Here is a 23,135-nt window from a genome sequence, read left to right on the forward strand (position 1 = left end):
TGTTAAAACATGTCCTCAGCCCGTTGCACAAATTGAACTACGGTCAGTTTTTTTAGCTAACGTCTAAGCCGACGAGCCGCATTTTTACAAAGAATGTATTGGGTCTTCTACTTCGTTCTTTTGGTCTTTTAACTAATTTTATATACAGATTTTTTACTGCCGGTAATAACTGCGGCCTATTTGGATATGCCATGTCATCATTAGCGCAAAGCAAGAGTCGGCTACCTGAATTTAGCCGTCAAAGGCGATGGTCTATGTCGCTCACAGGAATCAAAACGAAAAGCATCTTAAAATATTTTATTTAAAATATATTGCATATACTGTAGTTAAGTCATAAAATAGTTAGGACAATCCTAAACACAGTTAATAAACGTTTGTGATCACGATAAAACATAATGCATTAAAATTAACATAATGTATTAAAATTAAAATTAAATAAAACTTAAGAGACAGCCTAGAGATTTCTTTAACAATCGGAATGTGTAAAGTATTTCGAGATACATATTTCAATTTTATGCACCCTTGAGTAATAGTTCGGGAATGGTTGTGAAATGTTAAACTATAGTTCATAAAAAACTTTTATCACAAGCTACAGGACAGCCACGTCATTACAGTTTCTTCAGAATTTTACAGGCTATTTTAAGTATATAATAAGTTTGCACATTGTAAACAGATCAGTACGCACAAATATTTAAATAAAGTCTTCAGACTCGTTTAGGTACAGGGGCGTTTGTAGAAGGATTGCCAAAGCAGTTCTCGTATAACAGTAAAAGTTATAATAAAATTCTACCATAACAATGTACAGATTTAGTAAGTCAAAGTATTAAACATAAGGAGATAATCGCAGAACTGAGTGAATGTTAAATCACTGTAATCAGTATTAAAGAAACCAGATTAAAGTTTTACAACGTTAAATACAGACGAATTTGGTATAAAAGTCTTTTTTCATCAAAGAAGCCGCTGGAATGATTCTCTTTCTCTTATCCCTATTCTATGAAGCTTTTTGCTAATCAGATTTTAAAAGCTTCAACAGAAGAAAAATATGTTGTTTAACTGAACTCCAGTGTTAATTCACTCTGCGTGTGATAATTAATTGAAACCGTTCCCTATCTTTAATCTTGAATTTCATACATTGTTGATTCTAAATCTTAATCTGAGACTGCACCCATTATAAACTTGAAAATAGACTGCTGTATGTTGTGCACTTATTAACATCTGAAAATTTGCCCCTTTCCACAAACTTAGTAAACTGTATAAAATGTTAAAAATAGTACATATATTATCTTCTGAATATATACATTTATAATATAATATAATATCACATTTGAACATAAGTTTGATTATGAACAGAACCGGTATAGAGATAATGCCTTGAATCTTTGGGCGCATTCCCATAGATTTTAGATCGATCTATCCCCGTGGGGAGTCTCACTAGATTACTGTCAGATAATCCGGCTTAAATGTCCGTCCCGCCTACTACAAGCTGTAAGGGGGTAATTAACTTTCGTGCCCGCTCGGCTGACAGCTATTTAGCGTGAACCCCCATGGAGTTAGGTCGATCTAGTTGGATCGATCTAATCTCTGGGAATGGGGTCTATCTAGTTTGCCGGTTTTATATCCCAGATGTTGATGTCCACCTGAGACCCTACTAATCACCACTTTTCTAAAATGACTGATCAAGGCGGCACCCTGCACCTTAATCGGTGAACCCGTTTTAAAATTATAAAAAATATTCCGGACGTAAGACCACTTGTTTTCAGCCATCTTCTCTCTCGCAATAGCAGAGTGTATTCTGGATGTCATAAGACCGACAGAGCAGCTACAAGAACATGTGGTGGACATTAGCAGGCATCCGCCATCACCATGATTCGTAGGGCCATGTCTTTAAGTCCCCTCATCGTTATGCACCCCCCCCCCCAACCCCACCCTCCTCCAGTGAAATTATAATATTACCCGCATCGATTGTCACCGGCATTGTTAGTCAGTTTGCGTTATTGAAGCAGAGAGCCTGGTTTCACAAAAAAAAAAAAACAAAAAAAAAAAAAAAAAAAAAAAAAAAAAAAAAAAAAAAACTTAAGTCGGGTTCCCTGGCTAAAGAACTTAATTACCAATTAAGGTTACATGATCACATGGGTAAGTCTTACCCTATCAGGAGCATGGAAATCCTAGTCAACTAAGCCAGGGAACTGACTAAAGATTTTTTGTGAAACTGGGTCCAGGAGCAGTGTAACAGAACGTTCATGGAAATAAAAGTCAACTAAGCCAGGAAACTGACTTAATTTTTTTTGTGAAACTGGGGCCAGGTGTAAAGATATGTAGTCAGGTTTGTTACATTTTCGTGCTCTCCATGTTCTGACCCAGTGAGCCATTCGGATAGTCCCCATACGAATTGTACCCGATGTTGTCTTCTCCGACGACCATCACCTCGACTGCCTTGCCTCGATCTTTCTCGTCAGCGGGTACTTCCTTGGTGCAGCAGCTGCAGCAGTTGCACCAGCGGTCATAAGGGGAGAGAGAGTGGCACCATATTGGTAAGAAATCCCAGTTGCGCAGTTTGGCAGGAAGACATCCGGGTCTTTTCACTTGAATGGCGTTGATGACGATGATGATGATGATGAACAACAACAGGGGTCCACCGATCCCCAGGAGGTACTGCCAACCGGGAATGGAGAGTGCGAAGACCATCGCGGGAAGTCCGAAGAACATGATGACCAAATAGAGGACGGCGAACCAACGGTGCCCGGCCGTCTTCTCGCCCAGGGTTTTGGCCAAACCAATGGGGACCTTGCGCATGAACGGGAAAGGGTACCAAATCATGATCCCGATCAGGTTGAAAAATAGATGACACATGGCTACCTGGAAGGCAAGCTCGAACCCATTGCTCTGTGTGAACGAGGCCAAGATGGCGGTGACCGTGGTGCCGATGTTGGCCCCCAGGGTTAGGGGGTACATACGGTCAATGTGGATGACGCCGATGCCGACCAAAGGAGTTATGGCGGACGTGAAGATGGAGGAACTCTGAACCAGGATGGTAACAATAATCCCAACTATGATAGCCAAGTAACCGGTCAGGCAGGCGAGTTTACCTGAAAGAAAGAAAATGGATTTCTACTCATAAAAATCATACAAAGCGTGTTTGAACCTTTACATAGCAATAAAATGATTTACACTAATTTAAAATCCATATTGAACAAAGCTTTTTTGTTCTGAAAGGTAAATTATGTACATTATGTACTTTTGACTTTTAAATAAAAAAAAACACACACACACACAATCATGGGAATTTCGACAAGATTCTCTTTATCACCATGTTTTACCTTATCCAAAACTGTTGAGAAAATTACGACATAAAAACCCATATCTGAATTCACCCACTTCTTTTCAACTTTCGGTCCCCAAAACTCCAGAACGGTGCACATGCAATGTAGTACTTGTATTTACATTTTCAACATAACTGCACTTAGAAAATGGATACATCGACAAGGATGATTCTAAGATCCACTCACCTGGGAAATTTGCGTTCACCGTCTTCTTGACAATTTTAGCAATCTTTCCCCGCAGGAGAGAGTGGAGAAGCTTCACGATGCAGACCAAGCAAAATATCAAGATGGCCAAGGCAATAACCAAGACCAGTGCACCGATGGCCGCGTCAGACCAGATCTTAGTCAGCGGGAACATAAGGTAATTGCCTGAAAATCCAAGAAGATTCTTCAAGTCAAGGCTCTTTTCATTCCATGCACAAATTAAAGTCAATACAGGACGATTTCAACACAATGACAAAGACACTTTCCACACACCATTCACACACTGAGAAAAAAAATCTTGCAAATAATGATGTAAAATACATGTAGATGTTTGAAGTAAGAGAATCTTAGTAGGCTATTACAAATGCTAGAATTGAATGATTTTCAAGTCAAGGATCTAGTGAAGAGAAAATTGGTACCAGCTAAAGGTTTGACATTATTATGTTTCTTTATCAAAAAGGTAATCATAAATGAGAATGAAACTAAAAATTCAGAGGTGATAGGCAAGTCTATCGTTGCGCCTGCAAATGTCCCTTCATTTATTTATTCACCTATTTGTTTTTTATCGTTTATTAACCTATTCGTTTATCAATTCATATTCAAATAAATATCAATTTTCTCTGAATTAAAAAAACTTTATCTATACATTCACTCTTTCATTCGTCTATGTTGTCATTTAGCTATTCGTAGCAAAAATGGCGTTATTCTCAATTACGAGGGACGGAGATAAAACGAAAAAAGGGAGAACATATTTAAATCGTGTCCTACTTACAGTCAACCTTCTCGTCTTTTTTCTCGTAGATGTAGGTCCAAGTGCAAGTGGAATTTGTGACGGTACAGTAAGTGTCTCCATCTACAGTCCTATCCTGACAGGCAGACATTGGGTCGGTTGCGTTGGCAGGCCACGAAGATACACCTGAAATAAGGTGGTCCAGATTAATATAGGGAGCGATCAGATAAACCCATCGTACTAGCTTGATCGATCCAACTCTGCCGAGATTCTTCATAAGTGTAATCAGTGTGATCAGCTTAAACGTTTGACACGCCTCCTCGAGCTGCTCGGGGAGTAATTAAGCCTAGCGCACAAGAAAGTTAATCACCACCCACCTACTCAAGGTCAGACAAATAAACTGATTACAGTGAATGCAATTAAGTGATATTCCCCCCGGAGAGTTGGATCCATCCAGCTGGTACGATGTTTGAATCAGAAGCGTTCAGCTTTCGTGGGCATCCGCCTATACGACTCAGAAAAACGAACCAAGTGAGTATTGGAACGGATTCATTAACCTTGGCAAATATGGGAACATTTTTATGGCACTTTTCACACCATTATGGAGAGTTGTTATCCCTTTAAACAAAATACATTGTTTAGGTACAAACGCATATAAGATATAGATATAAGTTTTTTAATAAGACATATATGGAATTTACCAGCCAGTGTCCCGTTTGCTGGTGGACAGCCAGTGAACGCAGAGACGGCCGACTTCACTGTTAATTTGTTTCCTGTCTTACATTTCAGTTTGATCACGGGGGTATTGGCCGGTACCTCGTTCTTGGCGATCTTTGTGATCACACCTTTGTCAACCTGGAAACATACATGAACAGTTAGAGAGAGAGAGAGAGAGAGAGAGGGAGTGAGGGAGAGATGAAAGTAAAAAGAGGGGGAGAGTAAGAGACTAGGGGTGGAGGGTAGAGAGTCAGAACAATTCAATTTTCCTCGACAAAAAGCAATTTTCTGATAGCCTACTCATGGCTGGGCCTATCTCTGCACTTGAATTCAATATTGTATGTCATTTTTAATTACTAATTTAGTGCCAGTCTTTTCGGTCGCTACGTCATACTGTACATTTCAAAAGAAAATATCGGCATTAGGTACTTCTGTTTAATTTTCTCAAGGTCTGAACTTGGAAAGATAAGTAGCTTTGCAGGGCATACAGACACAGAGAACAGGTTTTGGGACCTTTTTAAAGCGCGGATAGTGTATATCTGATAAAGGTGTATTACCTCCACAATAAGCTTAGTAAAGGGTGAAGTGAGCGCCTTCAGCAATGCCGGGTTGGAGTCTTTGTTCTGGACCAGTTCCATGCTGTTAACAATAACGTAGGTCAGATGGTACAGCATGTCTAAAAAGTAAGCAAAAAATAGATTTAAAGCCAAAGAGTAAATCACAAAATGAATAATAAAAGGGCAATTTCATAAATATGACTTTCTGGGGCATGCCGTATATTATTGCAGAACTCTTTTATATCACTTTTTTATTACTCTTGAATTCTTTCCACGTTGGAGGTTACCATACATACATACATACATGCAGTAAAATAAAAAAAACATCCGTAATAATTTGGCGTAAACTGTGCAAATATTACACAAAATTTACAAGTCATTGACATGATTCAGATTGTCCTTTTTGTGGAAAGGTGCAATAATAATAATAATAATAATAATAATAATAATAATAATAATAATTTAACGACATTGGAGTGGCACCTTCCGTAAAACGTTTTCCTTTTAGTTGATAGCTTTTTCAGATGACATTGAATACTTACGAGAAACGCACTCAATAGGGAACAGAATCAAGACAGTCAGCCAGTTGAACATATCGTGGACTGTGGCCCCGGCGAAGGCCCTCATGAACTCACTCCTGTCTGAAATTTGGCCCAGTGACACGATGGTGTTGGTAACGGACGTGCCAATATTAGCCCCCATGATCATTGGGATGGCGGATTGCACAGGGATGACTGTGATAAAAAATAATAATAAATAAATAGATGAAGAGAATTTTTTTTAAAGTTTAATATGTACCCTTCTCCTCCATCCCCCAAAAATTGAAAACAACAACAACAGCAAGACAAGAGAAAAGAGTTTTCCATACCAGTGCCCAAAATGATATGATGAAATTATCCTAATATTTTATGCAGTATTTGTCAAGTGAATTGAAGCAAAATTTTTATCCTTTTACTCCCCTCTTCCACCCTCCCTGTCCCTGTCGCTGCATTTGAGAGTGTGGAACTATGATTAAAGGTCTGAAACAACGCGTTGATCACTACTTTATTACTCATGCACATGGTGATGCGGCTTGACAGTGAACACACAAGGATACATAGTAAAAAATATAGTAGGCCTACCGTGCAAGAACACTGAAACTACAAACTGTTACAGAGAGAGAGAAAGAGAACTTACTTCCAGAGGCCACCATGGAGACCACAATGGAGGTGGTGGTAGACGAGGACTGCAAGAGCACCGTTCCCAGCACTCCAATCATCAACCCTGCCACCGGATTGACCAATAACTCTTCCTGGGCGAAAGCCTCACCTGCGCTTTTACCTGAAATCAAGTGATATAAATAAATTAAATTGCTTTAATGAATAAATATTTCAGTATTATTTAGTGGTGATAAAATGTTAATATTTTTTAATTGTTATTGATCGCAATGAGAGTGAGTGAAACATGATTACATCTGGACTTTACTTGGACCCAGGAGGCATATATTTTTTATGTACATTTTCCTGTAACAGACCGCGAGCAAGAAATCTCGTTCATTTCTGATTGCGTGTACCCGATTTAGCCGGGGTCTTATGGGCACGTGGACCCCGAATTCGGATGAAAGACACAAAGTTAAAAGTTGGCTTCAAATTTAAGTCCAGAATTTAGGTATAATCTATATATAGAAACCATCTACCTCCTGTCTCTACCATAGGTTAAGTGGGGGTAACAGTTGGTGTCTTATTTCAAACAAATTCCCGCATGCACAATACAAAAACATACACAGAATAACCAACAGAGAAATAGCTGGGAATGTCTGCTGGCAAACTTACCTCCTAACAATCTGAAAGCTGAGCTTAGGAAATCCAAGGAGCAAATAAACATGTAGAGCAGTCCAATTAATAATATCACCCGGGCGATAATCCAGGTGACACGGCCAACTTTGCCCCAGCCAGTGAGCTCTGAAATAAGCAAATAATATATATTTTTTTGTCATATGTTTATAGAGATCATTATTTATTGTCTGGTATTGTTTGGTAGCTGAATTGATGTCGGTAATTATCTATAAGAACTACTCTTGACATCAGCATGATGTTGCACACTGCTCGACTAGCCAGTTCTGAAGTGAGAAAATATTCTCATAATATGCTGTTATCAATTTTGATGTCTTATTATAAGATGGAGCCTTTGAATTGCTGTTGAAAATACACACAATTTTTATTGGCGCTATCGTTATAGCACAATTTTAGACTGGCCTTCACGCCCCTACTTCTTCCCTCTCTTTCTTCTCCACGCCCAACGTATTTTTTCATTCGTTCCTCTCTCTCTCTCTCTCTCTCTCTCTCTCACACACACACACACTCTCTCTCTCTCTCTCTCTCTCTCTCTTTCTCTCTCACACACACACACACACACACACACACACACACACACACACACACACACACACACACACGTGCATACCTCCCCAAGGCACTTCATTATCTTTCAGTTCAGGAAGCTCCCAGGGGTCATCGGCCTCCTCTGCCTTGCTCTGTAAACCACTACCCAGGGAGTCTGCACTCTTCACCTGTGGAGGTAGGAAAATGTTTAATCACAGCATAATAATAATAATAATAATAATAATAATAATAATAATAATAATAATTTGAAGTGTAATTAATTGTTTTCACATTGCCAAAATTCGAAAATATGCCAGGGCAACCTGTCTGCAATGATGTGATCTCTTGTTTGTGAGACTTACCCCAAGGGAAACCGTACTATCATGAAGTGAGAACTGAAAAGATGAAAAAATATTCAAATGAAAATCAGCTCATAATCATCTGCCCAGACGACTCATTGTTTACAAAGAATCAGTATTGGTCACCTGGCGATTTAATTCATAAACATTTTAATTGAAATTGATCAAAAACAGGGTCCAAAAAAAAAAAATAATAATAATGATAGGACTGCAATATATCAAGCAAAAAATAAATTTTTAGGGCCTAGTAGTTTACGCAGGTTTGGAACGGAATGGTTTAGCGTGCGTACGTGTGCATGCATGCTTGTGTGTGTGTGTGTAAGAGAGAGAGAGAGAGAGAGAGAGAGAGAGAGAGAGAGAGAGAGAGAGAGAGAGAGAGAGGAAAGAAAGGGAGAGAATCAATATCTAGTTAACATATATATATATAATTTATTAGATTATTACCTCCGCCAAGGAGGTTATGTTTTCACCCTTGCTTTTTTGTTTGTTTGTTTGTTTGTTTGTTTGTCATCAACATAACTCAAAGAGTTATGGACCGATTTTGATGAAATTTTCAGGAACTGTCAAAAGTGGGCCAAGGAAGAGATGATTAGTTTTTGGTGGTGATTCTGATCAATAATCAAACAATCAATAATAAAAAAATCGCTGCCTTGGCGGCGGTCTGCGCTCTCGGAGTGCTTTTCTAGTTCTTCAATTGATTGGTTTATACAGGACAGCTCATAATACTTTTGTGTCTGTCTCCCCTGTGAATATGTTCTGTAACCATGACATTTATTGTTAATGAACTATTTTGAAAATAATAAAACATGCATATACAGCAACAGGACTTGGGAATAAGTATTTAAACTTGACTTGTCAAGCCCGGGTGGTCATAATGAAACAAATCATTATATACATGCGGTAAGGGTGAGAAGAATAACCCTCAGGTCGATGTGTCACCATTTCATTAACATATTTCGTTGAAAGTGTTTTTTTAATCAAATAAATACATATCTAATGCGCTGTACTTAGACAATGCCCAGATCAAACGAACTTTAAAAACGCCCACTTGAAAAGACCGTGTCTAAATGTTACTGAAAAATTTATCTCAGTTTGCCATTGTGCATCGTCCAAGTATTTCTTTCCGTGCACTGTCAAAGGAAAATTTTAAACGCTCAAAAGTGAAATAACGTTAATGTTGGAAGTTAAGACCCAGACCGATGAGCTATATTAATACGTATATAGCAGGTGTTGCGTGATTTCTCTGTTGCGGTGAACAACCCATTCTGACGGATTATTCACGTTGAAGTAGTACCCTCTACCACGCCCGCGGAAAATATGTATCTCTTCTCTATTGCGAGAGACCAAAATGACCGTCTATTTATCTTAAGATATATCTGTAAATATCTAGTGAAAAAAAATCAATCTGTGGCGCTGGTATTGAGGTAGCAGGCCGTCGTAAATAAAACGTCACATATACTACGACTTCGTCATACCGGAACCGCATGTGCAGTACAAGTTATTCACAGAACGAAAATTTCACGCCACACCGGCACACCTCATTGACATATCCTCCGCTAGAGGTCTTTCATCATAATTTGTGCCAATCTACAGAGACCTCTGGCGGAGGGTCACACCCAGACGCGGGTAGCTTGCATACACGCATGTCACTGATGACAGCACTTATGCTTCGATTGTTATCGCGGTCAGGTGTCACCTTAATCTGTTGATGAACCTAAAAATCACAATGCCATGCTATTCTTCCATAATGCAAAATATATTAGGAAGAAAACAACACAATAGTTGGTTACACGTACCGGTACTTTTTAACGAATTTTGAGAAGTCGGCGCACGTACTGAACAGTCTATTGCTGTGTTTCATTACCCGGTATAAATCAGTTAGATGTATGCATATTTTCACAGCGAGGGAAAGCCAGAAGGATGTATTATTTGTTTAGAATAATGATAATACTCTTCGTGTTTAAAATATAATTATAGATTTTAATTTACCCAAATGCTTTTACTTAGGTCTGCGTCAATCGTCTTCGTACACCACACATGTCCGCCGTGCTGTCTCAAGATCAAGTAGCCGTAATCCAAGTCCCCCTGGAACCGAGGTCCTTCGGACGTCGTTTCCTGGTAATGGTTGTCTGTAGGACTAACATTACTTGGGAAAGGTTCCATAATTATAGTAGGCAGGACCTGTATTACTGTCCGACTTTTATTCCTGTTACACCATGACAGTAATAAAAGTCCTATCCTTAGCTAATAATACTGTTAAATGATAAAACTATAAATGTATATGAAATCCTTCTGGTGAGCCATATATGAGACAAAAATGAGAGGTTTGCAACTTCAGCTCGTCTGTGTAGTGATTAGCGTGCAAGACTACAAGGTAAGAATTCATGAATCCTTCTGTTGCATCTATGGGTTCGAGACCTACCTTTGACATGACCTTCCCCCCCCTTCCACCTATCCCACCTTTATTACTTGTTTAATGGTGTTTTTAATGTCTAATATGTGTTCGAAATTCCGTGCTCATTACATTTACAACTTTTTTTTGTCTTTTAAGTGTCAAAGCACCAAAATAGCAAAGGGTTATTGCAGAACATTATATACATTTATTGCAATTTTCAATGTATAAATTGTCTTGATTTGTCTTAAATCTCAGCCCATACTTTCCAAGAGCAAATTTCCATCGAGTTTGAGTTTTTTTTTTAATTTCAGCGAGTGTAAACCGAAAAATAAATCTAAGAACGGAGATCCCGCGTTTTGTGTAAAGTGATTTTTCTCTTAGGAAAAAGGTTTTGAAAAAGAGAGAGGAGAGAAAATAAGAATTTCGAAGCAAAACACAAAAGGTACACCCCAGTAGAAAAGGACATGAAATAATATACACTGTACATATACCTCAAAGGATGAAAATAAGGGATGCCTTTGGATGGTGCCTTATTTTGTTAAAAAAAATATCGGGTAAACCAGGCTCATACATATTGTGCAATGAGGGAGGAGTACGCCAAAAATATGTGTTAACACGTCAAAATTTGCGATTACTAGATGAAAAATACACATGAAATAAATAAATTGTTTTTGTTTCTTCATTAATATGCATATAAACTGCCTATCGGAAAACATTGTAAAATAGATAAAATGTCATATAAATAGAATAAAGCAAACGTTTATTATATCTTTAAAACTAGTATGTCTCTATATCTATTTATTCATGTCATTTCTTGTTGTAAACTACAGTATATAGGACATGCGTTACTAAAATGTTAGGAACGCACGTCCCATTAGGACGTGCATTACTACACGTAGGACTTACATTACTTGGGAGCCTTTGTCCTACGGACATTGAATCCTAGTAACGTATGTCCTAGGATTTCCATTCCTAGCAATGTATGCCCTAGGACTTGCATTCCCAGGACTTAGTGTCCGGGCGGACTTGCGTTAAGAGGACGTGCACTCCTGCCACACCGGGTTGAAATTCCAAAAAGGAGGAATGTTGAATTTGTTGATTATTCTGGTATTTTGTCTCTTTGACACACAGTACATTGAAATAATATGCAGATTGAGTAATGACATATTTTGGCTTTCTCCGTCCCGAATGTACCCCAAAAAATATAACACGGTCGCTAAACTTACTTATCCACCGATTTTGTGAGCCTTACAATATGCCAGTTATGATTTGGTGGGAGTAACCATGCAATTTACCTCTTAAAAGGTACACATTATTATTTCTTTCCCAATACAGGGCAGGTTGAAGAAACTATCTCTCTTTCTGGGTCTTTCTCTCTCTCTCTCTCTCTCTCTCTCTCTCTCTCTCTTTGTGGTTAATGCGTGCCTACGATATTTAGTACATATATGAATACAACACGTCCACTGTTGGCAAGGCCTTCCTATTTCATTTTTGTTTTAATTTGAACAACCATGATGAATACCCTACTCCCCAACTAACTATTTACTTGTTAAACCTGGCAACTCCATTTGATTTTGAAGGTTCAATAATAATAATAATAATAATAATAATAATAATAATAATAATAAAGGATTGGAGGTTTGATCGGGACGGAAAGAGGAAGGATACAAAAACTAAATTACATCCCCTCTCCCGCATATCCATAAACATAGATAACGAACCCAACACGTTACAATTTTCTTTATAATTACAGTGACAGTGGAAGGCGTCCATAAAAAGAGACTAAGGATCCAAACACGTTACAAGTTTTAAGATAATTACAGAGACTAAGGTGGATAAGTTTTCATGTCACTTAAAGGTATAATATATCATATCCGGGAATTTTTCGCTGAATCCAATTTTCTCTGAAGAATCAACATTGCTTGACTCAACCTTCACTAGGACTCGGTGTTTTATACAATTTGAAATTAAATTAATTAATTGGAAAATTTCCTTCGTGTACATTTCAGAAGAAAATATCGCCACCGGGTAGTTTTATTTGGAGGATAATATCATATTAAGGTCTAATTTAGGAAAGATAAGTAATTAAGTTGGCAGGTTATATTGACATCAACATGACTTTGGGGCATTTTCATATGAGGTCCTGAATAAATGGTGACAATTTAAAGTGCACAAGGGGTAGGGGCCTATAATTTTCCTGTCAAGTTGCACAATGTAGTACAAGAAGACTCCCTTTATTTCCATAGAGTTATTTTGATTTTTTTAATTTATTTTTCTTTCTTTTCATTTCGTGGATGACAAAACAGAAATGACTGAACCCTTCTAAAGGCATACAGTACGCGTTGAGAATACATTTGGCAATAGTCCGTGCATCTGTCTGTCTGTCTACCTGCCTGTCTGTCTGTCCACCTGTCCACCTGTCTGTCTGTCTGTCTACCTGTTTGTCCGTCTGTCTGTCTGTCTGTCTGTCTGTCTATTCAGCGTAGCCAGGATTTATTCAATCCAAAATCGTTTCTAGAATTAGAATCTATAAACCCGTTCTTTTGGCCACTATCTTAATGGAGATGGAAGGAAAAGTGATTTTTGATTAAGAAAAGGAATTTAGAACTTGAAAAAGGAGACATATATAAGTATCTTCTCCACGGATATACCTTGGGTCTACCTTCACGACAAAGGTAACATTGCTGAATTTTCTTGGATTTTTTAAAATATGTTTTGGTACATGAAGTACTTATGCACAGGCCTATTATATGCCTTTATATATATATATATATATATATATATATATATATATATATATATATATATACTGACACTGTAATTATCCTAAAAATTGTAACGTGTTTATAGATTTTCTGTTTATGGATATTCGGGAGAGGGGGTGTAATTTAGTTTTTGTATCCTTCCTCTTTATATATATTGACCTGAATCAATTTGCCTGCGTGGTGCATGTGCCGTTCGTGCGCGGTATATAGTAGTATGGATACAACACGCACATTGTTGGCAAGGCCTTCTTATTTCATTTTGATTTTAATTTAAACAACCTTGATGGATACCCTACTCCTGTCCCTACCAACTATTTGCTTGCTAAACCTGATAACTTCATTTCATTGTGAATTTATAATAATAATAATAATAATAATAATAATAATAATAATAATAATAATAATAATGGAAGTTTTGGTTGGGACAGAATGAAGAAAGAAATAAAAACTAAATCACGCCATTTCTCCTAAGTGCCTATGAAAATAGTCTAGAGATCCAAACACGTAAAGCTTTTCAGGATAATAACAGCGAAAAAAGGTGGATAATTAATCACTGTATTTCATTGTGAAATTTTGTTAATAGAACTCGTAATATCAAAACGCCAAAAAAGTATAAAATGGCACCCGCTGTGTTTTGTTAACTTCTTCATATTGTAAAGAGCCCCATATTTTCAAGGTCAATGTCTCCTGTACTCTTAAATCAATTGTCTAGGTCAGTGCAAGCAAGGCCCCATGGAAGCTAACTCCTTTTATTCATCCAAGGATTTAGTTACTAAGTACATTAGACTGTGTCTCAGGCAAGCGCTGACACTTCATTTGTCAAATCTGTTTCGATAACGTAAGCGTAGAATCAGATGAAAAACACGAAGAAAATTAAGTTGCACGTTTAATTGGAAGTTTATCACACTTCCTAAAAATTACGAAATTCCCAAATGGTTTTAGCTATCCTTTCCGCCATTTTCGCGCCACCACTAATTCTTCGCTCCAGAAAAGAAAATAACTGAGAAGTTTTGTATAGTGCATCATGCACATTTATGGTATTTTTATGTCTCGCGTGAAGTCCCGAAATTCAGTACCAGGTTCCAAGGCATAGCAGTGGATACGCCTTGAATATACTTTTTAGAGGGCTTTTATCGTTTTTAAATTTCGAAATTTAGAAGGGCAAAAAGCTTTGGAGGATAAAAACATGACTTTCGGACATGTGTAAGTGGCATATCCTAGACGCATCTCTCGGCCAACATGCCAATTTCGTTATAATGATTGCTGGAAAAGTTGTAACGAGAACGCCATTAAAATTTGAATGGAATATTTGATCTATCCAATATGTCACCTTTTTATACCTGAGCATCATTTTTAGAAACATATTTAACTAGGAATAGTTTGCTTAAGTTAAGTAGATCAGAAACATGAACAAAAGAACTTGAATTATTAGTTTACTTATATAAAATACAAATCGTGCGATTGTTCTGTAGAAGTCAAGTCGTAAATTATTTATCTGTAAGGTTAGTTCTCAAATACTTAATAGCATCTTTTTTTACAGGAGAAAAAAAAACATTTACCCGTTTTATCAATTGTTTAACTGTAATTTAATCACAAAACAGGGTTGAACCATGCAGTCGACTTACTTCAGTGCATTGAAAGCTCTTCCGGTCCAATCTCCATCGCCGCAGACTTAGGTATTTAAAATATGATAAATAAATAATAACCTGGCGATCGGAAGGCCGGTGAGGGGTTTTATTGTACATGTCTGTTGACCTTCGGCGGCGCAAGCCTGTTCATTTATTCACTTCAGAGCATTTATTCAATCGCCCTTCGGGATTGAAGACAGAAGCATACATGTAGTTCTGTAGTCAACAGACGCGTCAATCAGGCGACATTGAAAGTGACAGGATTTTACAAAATATATAAAATACAAAATTGTGCATGATGTTTTCCCCAAAATATAAGGCTAAAAGTGACACATATAGCTGAATGCTGCAATGAACGAGGGTGACGTAAATGGCGGTCGATTTTAGAGCGTGCGTCACTGCGGTATTCCAATAATAATAATTTTCATAAAAATTTAATTTCTTTGCCAATAAAGAAGTTGGACTATACAATAACTTATACAAAATAAAAACGTCTGTTAAATGCTTTAAATGAATTTAGCTGGAAATTAATCGAAGTGACAAAACGAGTTCAGATTGAATTGGGTAAATTGAGGATATTTTTAATACATTGAGATTCATATTTTTAAGAAATACACTAAAAGTAACACAGTAAAACAAAGTACTAGGTGCCCAAGCTATACATGTCCTTATGCACATGTAGAACCGACAATTCTTAATTTCGGGACACTTTCATTTAGAGTCCGGCGTTGGACACCTTAATTTAATTCTGGAAGTTGACGATTAATTTTGCAGAAATGTGGCTTCGGCGGGTTTCAAGCGACATGGACGAAGACCGTGGCAGTTTTGCCTCGGAGAGACGATTTAGGTGAGTAGACTTTGTTTTAGGTTGATTTGATAGCAGTGACAATATATATATATATATATATATATATATATATATATATATATAACGTCAACCCCATATTTGTCGACTTAATTAATTGCCTTTATTATCCTGTTTTTCATCTAGGTAGACTTGTGCGGTGTTCGAAAGTCGTTTCATGTTATTTATATTTTTTAATCGATTAAGGTGACAGCCGCGCCTGAGATTGAGCAAAATTTTGAGTGTTGATTGTGAAATTGATAGAATCAAGTTTTTTTTTTTTTTTTTTGGATTTTACAACAAAGGAGCGTAACTGTCATTTACTCTAAAGGACCCACTACCACATACAATATTGTTTGAACGGTAACGCACGGTGCGTGATGGCGCCTGGTTCTGGTCAACATGACCTATAAATAGTACATATATGCACCAAACATGTTGTTAAAAATCAAAAAGAAATTCGAGGGTACTTACTGGAGCGTCTGGGTCACAGAATAATACGTTTCTCCAGGGTCTCGCGACTGAAGGAAAAACAAGCATTTACCTGTCCCCGTGTGCACTGACCTAATTATGATAAAACAACACCTAGGCCCCGTCTGATAGGAAAATTACTTTTTTCTAAGTCGAAAGTTGGTCTCGGCTTGAATTTAAATTTAAACATGGGCATTTAGATATGATTTTGACTTTACTTTCTAGTTTGGAACAAACAAAAAAAAAAAAAAAAAGAAAAAAAAAGATAGAAAAAAATTTTAAAAAAAGAAAAAAATTAAAAAATAAAGGACTACCTCAGAAGCCTAGACAAAGAAGAGGAGCTGTCTTTGCCCCCTGTGTACATCGGTACCCTCGGTGAAATGTCAAAAAAAAAAAAAAAAACAAAAAAAAAAAAAAAAAAAAAAAAACGCTACATGGTAATCGCAAGTTGTTTTTCACTTTGAGGCCGAGCTCGTACGGGCCTTCTTGACTTGAAAGATCCAGAAAGATCAAGTTGCAGACCAAATCCTCCAGGGATTTTTCACAAAACGTTCTAAAAACTTATGCAAATATAAAAATGATTAGATTACCTTTCCAGACATGTCGAAATCCTCGATTAAATATCCTTTCTTTTTACTGGTCGGCAAACTTGTCGTCGCGTTGCCTTAGCGGTTGGGAGAGTCACGTTTCGAAATCGAGCGCAGCGCGGTTTGTTTGCTTTAACGACCTTAAGCGCTCCTGTTGGCGCGACGATCACGTGTATTACCTTAAAAGTTCACATGTGCATCTACTGATTATTTCGAGCTCGGCCCAATATATTTCGGGTAGAGGTGGCCCTACTTGAACTTCCTGAACTCATTTGCATATAAATGAGGAAGAAAATAATGCCAGTTCACAATCATTTCCGTATCTCGAATGTTAAGCTCCCTTTACACTGGACGGCGTCCCTTCTGCGTCCTTTCTGCGACCATGAAATTTGGCATCGCTGTGGTCTTAATAAGGAGGCATGAGCATTGATTTTGTATCAGAATGAATGCTCAATGATCTGCCAGTTGTCGGCACGTAAAGTATTATACTTCTTTAACTCTCAAATGGGGCCGTACTGCTGGACGCAGAAAGGACGCCGTCCAATGTAAAGGGGGTTTAAGTGATTTGGTTTTAAAACACCACTGTTAAGGTCTACTGAAGGCATGTGATAAACTCACTCGTTTATACACATCATGTATATATAATCAGTCAGCATATTATCATCCACCTTGCTTCGGTCTTGAATGAATATTTGTCATCCTCTGTAAAGGTATACCTGACAAGTAGAACTGATATAACTGATAAGAAGAAACTGTCACTTGTTATCTATTGCATTGCAATTAGTATTTAAATGAGTTGCTACCACTGTGGCATGCAGATAGATTCCCTGTAGATAATGGGTATAAATGCTGAATGCTTGGACCTAATAAAGGAACTAATGAGTTGGAACTGAACATGTGAGTTCGTTGTTTTATTCCCTCTCCCATGCATCAGTGACAAGTAAAATGTTAGAAGAACCTGGGTAGGGAGGAACATGGACCCCTACACCAATGCTCTCATTCCTCCCCACCCTGAAGTCTAGCTAGGAATACTAATTCTTCAGAGTCACCACAAGAAGAGGCTCAAAGATTACAATGACCACCTTAAATTAAAGTCATTTTTGAGGTGGTGGGTCTATAAATAATGTAATCAAGTTATCAACCACACATGAAAGCAGATTTTTATTGACAATGCAGTCTGCCGTTTAGGTGTAGTTTTGTACTGTGTAAACAAACATGCTGATAAAAAATTCCTTACGCGCACTTTTATCTGCATGTATAAAAAGATGTAAATTTAGAACAGTTTTCAATATATTTGTTTCGGCTCTCAATCTGCTCGGCAAGCCGTGACTAGACTGCAGTCGCGGATGACTGCGTTCAGACTAGACTAAGGGCCGTTCAGAGTGAGTTAAGGCGTCAAGGATATTACAAATACGTCTAAAACTCGATTTTTGTTTTTTGTTTTTTTATATGTTAGAATGCTCCTATTGTTTCATTGGTAGCAAGCCCTTAGTGTGCAGTAGTTATTCGGGCTATTGCGACCTAACTCATTCTGAAGTTCTGAACTATGAACAGCCCCGTTATGTCATTGTTTTTTCACAAAGATATCGGTTTTAAACACTGGTGTAATATATTTGAGGAGATGCTGGTACCCAATAAAAAAAAAGATTTATGATTGTTACAGACTGTTGTTACAAAAGGTCCAAATTATACATAAGTGCGTCCTTTTATTCTTCTTACAATTGTTGCACCATCTTTATAACCTAGTTAGCTTATGTAAAACCAAGGAGTTATAACTCCTTGCTTAAAGTGAGTTAGGTAACGTCTGGTAGTTTTGAGATGGCTTTTGAAATAATACAAGAGCCACAACACATAGTCTATATTAGAGCATAAAACTGTTGGTACATGCATGTATATCAAATGTGATTTCTGACCACAGGGGTCGCTTGTAGTCTTTTACAAAATTGTTGAATTTTCTTCAATTTTGTAGCAGGCTATACTAGAAGCGTTTGAGATATTAAAGGGTACGCCAAACGTTCGTCTCTAGGTTTGTAATGAGAGCACGTAAATTGACTGATACGTTTAATAATGCGTACAGGGATCTTTGCGTGATTGTCGCACAGCAGGTGTTATTAATCTTTTGGCAATGGCAGTTTATATATAAGTATAATGATTAGATAGAAAAGATGCAATTTCTACAGGAGACTAGGTCAGATGAATATCACACTCAATCCCCGTCTAAAACAGTTTAAATAACTAAAAGTATATTCAAAGGCATTTTAGACCTAATGCAGAAAGAAGACGCGTTGCGTGCGTTACAAGTGAGGAATATCGTGAGTGTGCGTGCACGTACGTGTGTGCGTTTGTGCGTTATCCAGTTGTCAGTAGGCCTACACAGTCAGCCGAGCAGTACGCACGTGCACGATGACGCGAGTTCAGAAAGGTCACATGCAGAACCTGTCAAGGCCACATGCACTAGCACTGCCTCTCAAAAGCTTATAACAATCTTATAAAAATGGCCTTTGTTGAAGCCGACTATACGAGTCCACAACTTTTCTGCCTTTCACCAGTGAGTTGTATTTCAGGTCATTTGCTTTCACTTTGTTAGTGGCTAGCTATTACCTCAATGGAAAATTCCTCACTGTATTGACTGCGACTATTGAGTCGTGAGCCCCCAATCCAGTCCCTCGTTCTTTTTATTTGTCCTTCATGTGGATACATCACTATATGCGGTTTCTATTTTTTCTCACATATTTTTGCCATATATTTAAATAGGTCAGTGAACGCGACCAAGCTGAGAGCGATGTTTACTTTTTAGAGCCTTTTTGTAAGTTCACATTTCTATAGACCAGCAAGATAAAACACGATAAACTAAAATAAATGGTCTTAAATTTTGTTTTCAAGATATTTATATATGCCGTGGTGACATTTTAGTTACTTTTGGGCAAAACAAGGTCACGAATGTCATTTACGAGTATTTACATAGTAGAAATTGATGCCTTGTTTTAGGCCAGACAAAATTGAATATTTGGGCGGCGGCTGTCTGTGACGAGGATTAGTAAACAAAAATAATTCTTTTAAAACGTATGATGGTGAACGGGTGTAACAGCTACATATCAGCACCTGACTTGGGATATTACCCTGTTCTGAAGGGGAGAAATGGCAGTTCCACAGTGTTGGCTATTTTTGAGCATAGAAAATAAAAACAAAAACATCAATTTTTTTCTAGGAATCATTTATAAATTTTTCCAATAAGTGTGTGTGTGTGTGTGTGTGTGTGTGTGTGTGTGTGTTAAAATCTGATTTATACAAGAACTGGACCCGTCGCTCTCAACAACATTTTTTTTCAATATTGCCGACTTCTCATGAGACATCATCTCAGTGTATATAAATTTAACCGCTGTCAATAGCTTTGTGGCCACGTTGTTTTCATTGAGCGTTCCGTGTTTACGTTGTGGACACGCGCAATATTTTATGCACACGTTGTGCTGACTTATTATAAATTCATAAATTACCAGTATAAATGATAGGGCTCAAATTAAATCAACTCGCGAGAATCCTGGTGGGATCTACGCTATAAACGGAGAACTACAACAATGCTGCGTTCACACAACGCTCAGTTATCCGGATAAGTTGCGAAACGCGCATCTATTTCATATTTAAACCCACCTTTATACAGGATTCAGTTTCAAATTAGTTTATTCTCTTTAGTCAGTTAGACTACAGAGTTTGAATAATGTACACATGATACACATAATAAAAATATATATTTAAATAGTAAGTTGCATATTAAACCAGGAGGGAAGCTGACACTTTTAGTTAAATGAATAATGAAATTACACAAATTATTAAAAACACGAACATATTTTGAAGAGAATAAATCGTAAAATTTCGAAATGTTTGGTTTGTTCCAAACCTTTCGCGGAATCAGTTGTGATCTTTCATTTTCAAAGAATTTACAGATAGGAATGTAGTTATACTCGTCACCTATGTAATTTTGACAAAGGTGACATTTTTTAAAGATGTATTGGAGTTCGAAACCATCTTGCCGTTTCTATGGGCAGCCTACATGTGTAGATGCTTGACGACGTGAAAGATCAGGATCAGATAAAGTCATCAGTATTCAAACATACATTTCAAATCATTATTCTAATTACATAAAGGTCAAAATTGAGTCTCCAGTACAGCATACTGGTGATATTTGCCCCATATACAACCCCTAACCCCTACTAATCCTATGGGAGCCGAGATACATTTGTCCAGGGAGATAAACGTGGTGACCATGGCCCACAAACTTCTGATATATAATTTGTATTTTTAGCATATATATATATATATATATATATATATATATATATATATATATATATATATATATATATATATATTCTTTTATTACGCAATGAGAGTCACCTAACCGGAAATCCAGCGCTGGACACGACCAATTACCAGCAGGAAGTGAACTTATGGAGAGATAATGAAAGGGGTAAAACCCCACTGTGGTGCAAATAATATACAGCGAGTACACCCATCATACCGCTTAATGTGAAAGATTAAAGGACTAAAACTAAGAATTTATCCTGAGGAAATAGTCCGCAAAAATCAAGGTGGTATAATAGAGTAAATATTTTGGATCCAGACATAACTATTTTTTTTACAAAATAGGCGCAATAATACTACTGGTGAAAGAAAGATAAAAATTTAATGATACGAAGTCATTTTAACGGTGTGGCCATGGTTTAAGAATACATTACATTAGAGTAGAATATTATCTTAGTAGTTATATATTTCTTTCGACATGTAACAATTGTCAAACCAAACGCGGCTTTTTTTCATTTCACAAGACAAAACACATTTTTTTCTCGGGAAATAGTACGGGTAGGCCAGCCTTTCGAATGGTATAACTCTAGTAAAAAAAAAGAGAAAACGAATGATACTGTACTTCCGCATTCCACGCATTCCACGCATTCCGTTGCTCACCCGGAAGTAGGATATACAATGTACATTGTACACCAGAACCAACACGGAGACAGAATTAAGATAACAAGTAAGACTTAAATAAATGTGCTTTTAAAACTATCAACATGATTTATTTGTGATATATGCCTTTACCAAAAAATAAAAGTACATGTAGGATTATCTCAGAATAACGGTCCCGGGTCTGTATAGAGCTTATCTTGGTCTATTTGTCTTATATAGACAAACGGACTTTATAAGTGCATATTTTTGTTGGTCTCTCTCCAATTATTATTATTATTATTATTATTATTATTATTTTAAACCGGAATTGTAATCATTTGACGTCTGTTCCACTGTTTTCCCACTATTTGGGGGAGGGGCGGGATTATTACATTACATTACATTACATTACATTACATTACATTATAGAGATACACGCGGTTATTATTATTATTATTATTATTATTATTATTATTATTATTATTATTAAACCGGAATGGTAATCGTTTTTCTTTTTACCTCTCTAATCACCACGCTCGCCAGACTTCTCCCGCGTCTCTACTTTGGGGCTTAGGCCTATAGTAACATCCGGGCCTCTGCACTTCATTCAAGAGTAGCTTGCGCGACTAACGAGATGATGCAGGAAAAAACTCAGATTCGGTATCTGGATGATAATAAAGGGTTACAATGCCCTTAACAATGAATCACACCCAATAAGGACTGTGCCTGGGACATGCACAGGACCTGCTTGTGTACCATTTTCTTTACAAAGCAAAACATTTTTCACATTTTTAACCTGCATTGCCAGACGAATTATTGTTACTGCCGCGTCGTTCTTTTGTTCACTTTTCTTTGGTAATCGCAGGTGGCTCGGTTGCACACCTCAGTTCTGTTGACGGTCGAGGTCAGTTACCTAAGGGATATGAAACTGAGGTCAGGGGCGCTTGTTGCGGCCCTTTAATTGGGCATTTCTATGCACATTTCTATGCACATTTCTGTGCTGTGAATTTCTTATTTTTCTTATATAGCCTATTTTACTGTCAGTATGTTAAATTCGTAGTTTGAGTTATAATAAAAGTGCAAATGATAAAAGTATGCAATTTACCTAGGCCTACATGTGTATGATTCTGCTGTGTTATAAAACCGAAAGTTGACAGCAAACTAGCCTCAGAGACTCCTCTCAATCCATGCACACGTAAATTTATAAATTCATTGGTCACATATCTAAAGGATTTATGAGAGATCAGAGTATCAATGAGC

General features: G+C 37.3%; 1 protein-coding gene across 6 annotated transcripts; it reads right to left on the reverse strand.

Moving 5' to 3' along the window:
• Nucleotides 1-282: 282 nt before the first annotated feature.
• On the reverse strand, nt 283-22,692 carry LOC106165273 (sodium-dependent phosphate transport protein 2B). Of its 6 annotated transcripts, none has more exons than XM_087018956.1 (11): nt 22,672-22,692; nt 8,251-8,283; nt 7,971-8,076; nt 7,340-7,468; nt 6,705-6,848; nt 6,071-6,262; nt 5,529-5,647; nt 4,956-5,109; nt 4,297-4,440; nt 3,507-3,689; nt 283-3,086 (listed from the first exon to the last, which is right to left on the reverse strand). In XM_087018956.1, the coding sequence occupies exons 1-11, from the start codon at nt 22,675-22,677 to the stop codon at nt 2,329-2,331; spliced, it is 1,968 nt and encodes a 655-aa protein (XP_086875082.1). In that variant the 5' UTR covers nt 22,678-22,692; the 3' UTR covers nt 283-2,328. The 6 variants fall into 6 exon arrangements, with proteins under 6 accessions (XP_086875082.1, XP_013398891.2, XP_086875084.1 ...); XM_013543437.2 differs by lacking the exon at nt 22,672-22,692 and adding an exon at nt 16,941-17,244; XM_087018958.1 differs by lacking the exon at nt 22,672-22,692 and adding an exon at nt 17,117-17,134.
• Nucleotides 22,693-23,135: the final 443 nt, after the last annotated feature.

Source organism: Lingula anatina, chromosome 8 (genome assembly GCF_051362555.1).
Source record: "Lingula anatina isolate TDL-2025a chromosome 8, LinAna3.0, whole genome shotgun sequence".
NCBI lineage: Eukaryota > Metazoa > Brachiopoda > Lingulata > Lingulida > Lingulidae > Lingula > Lingula anatina.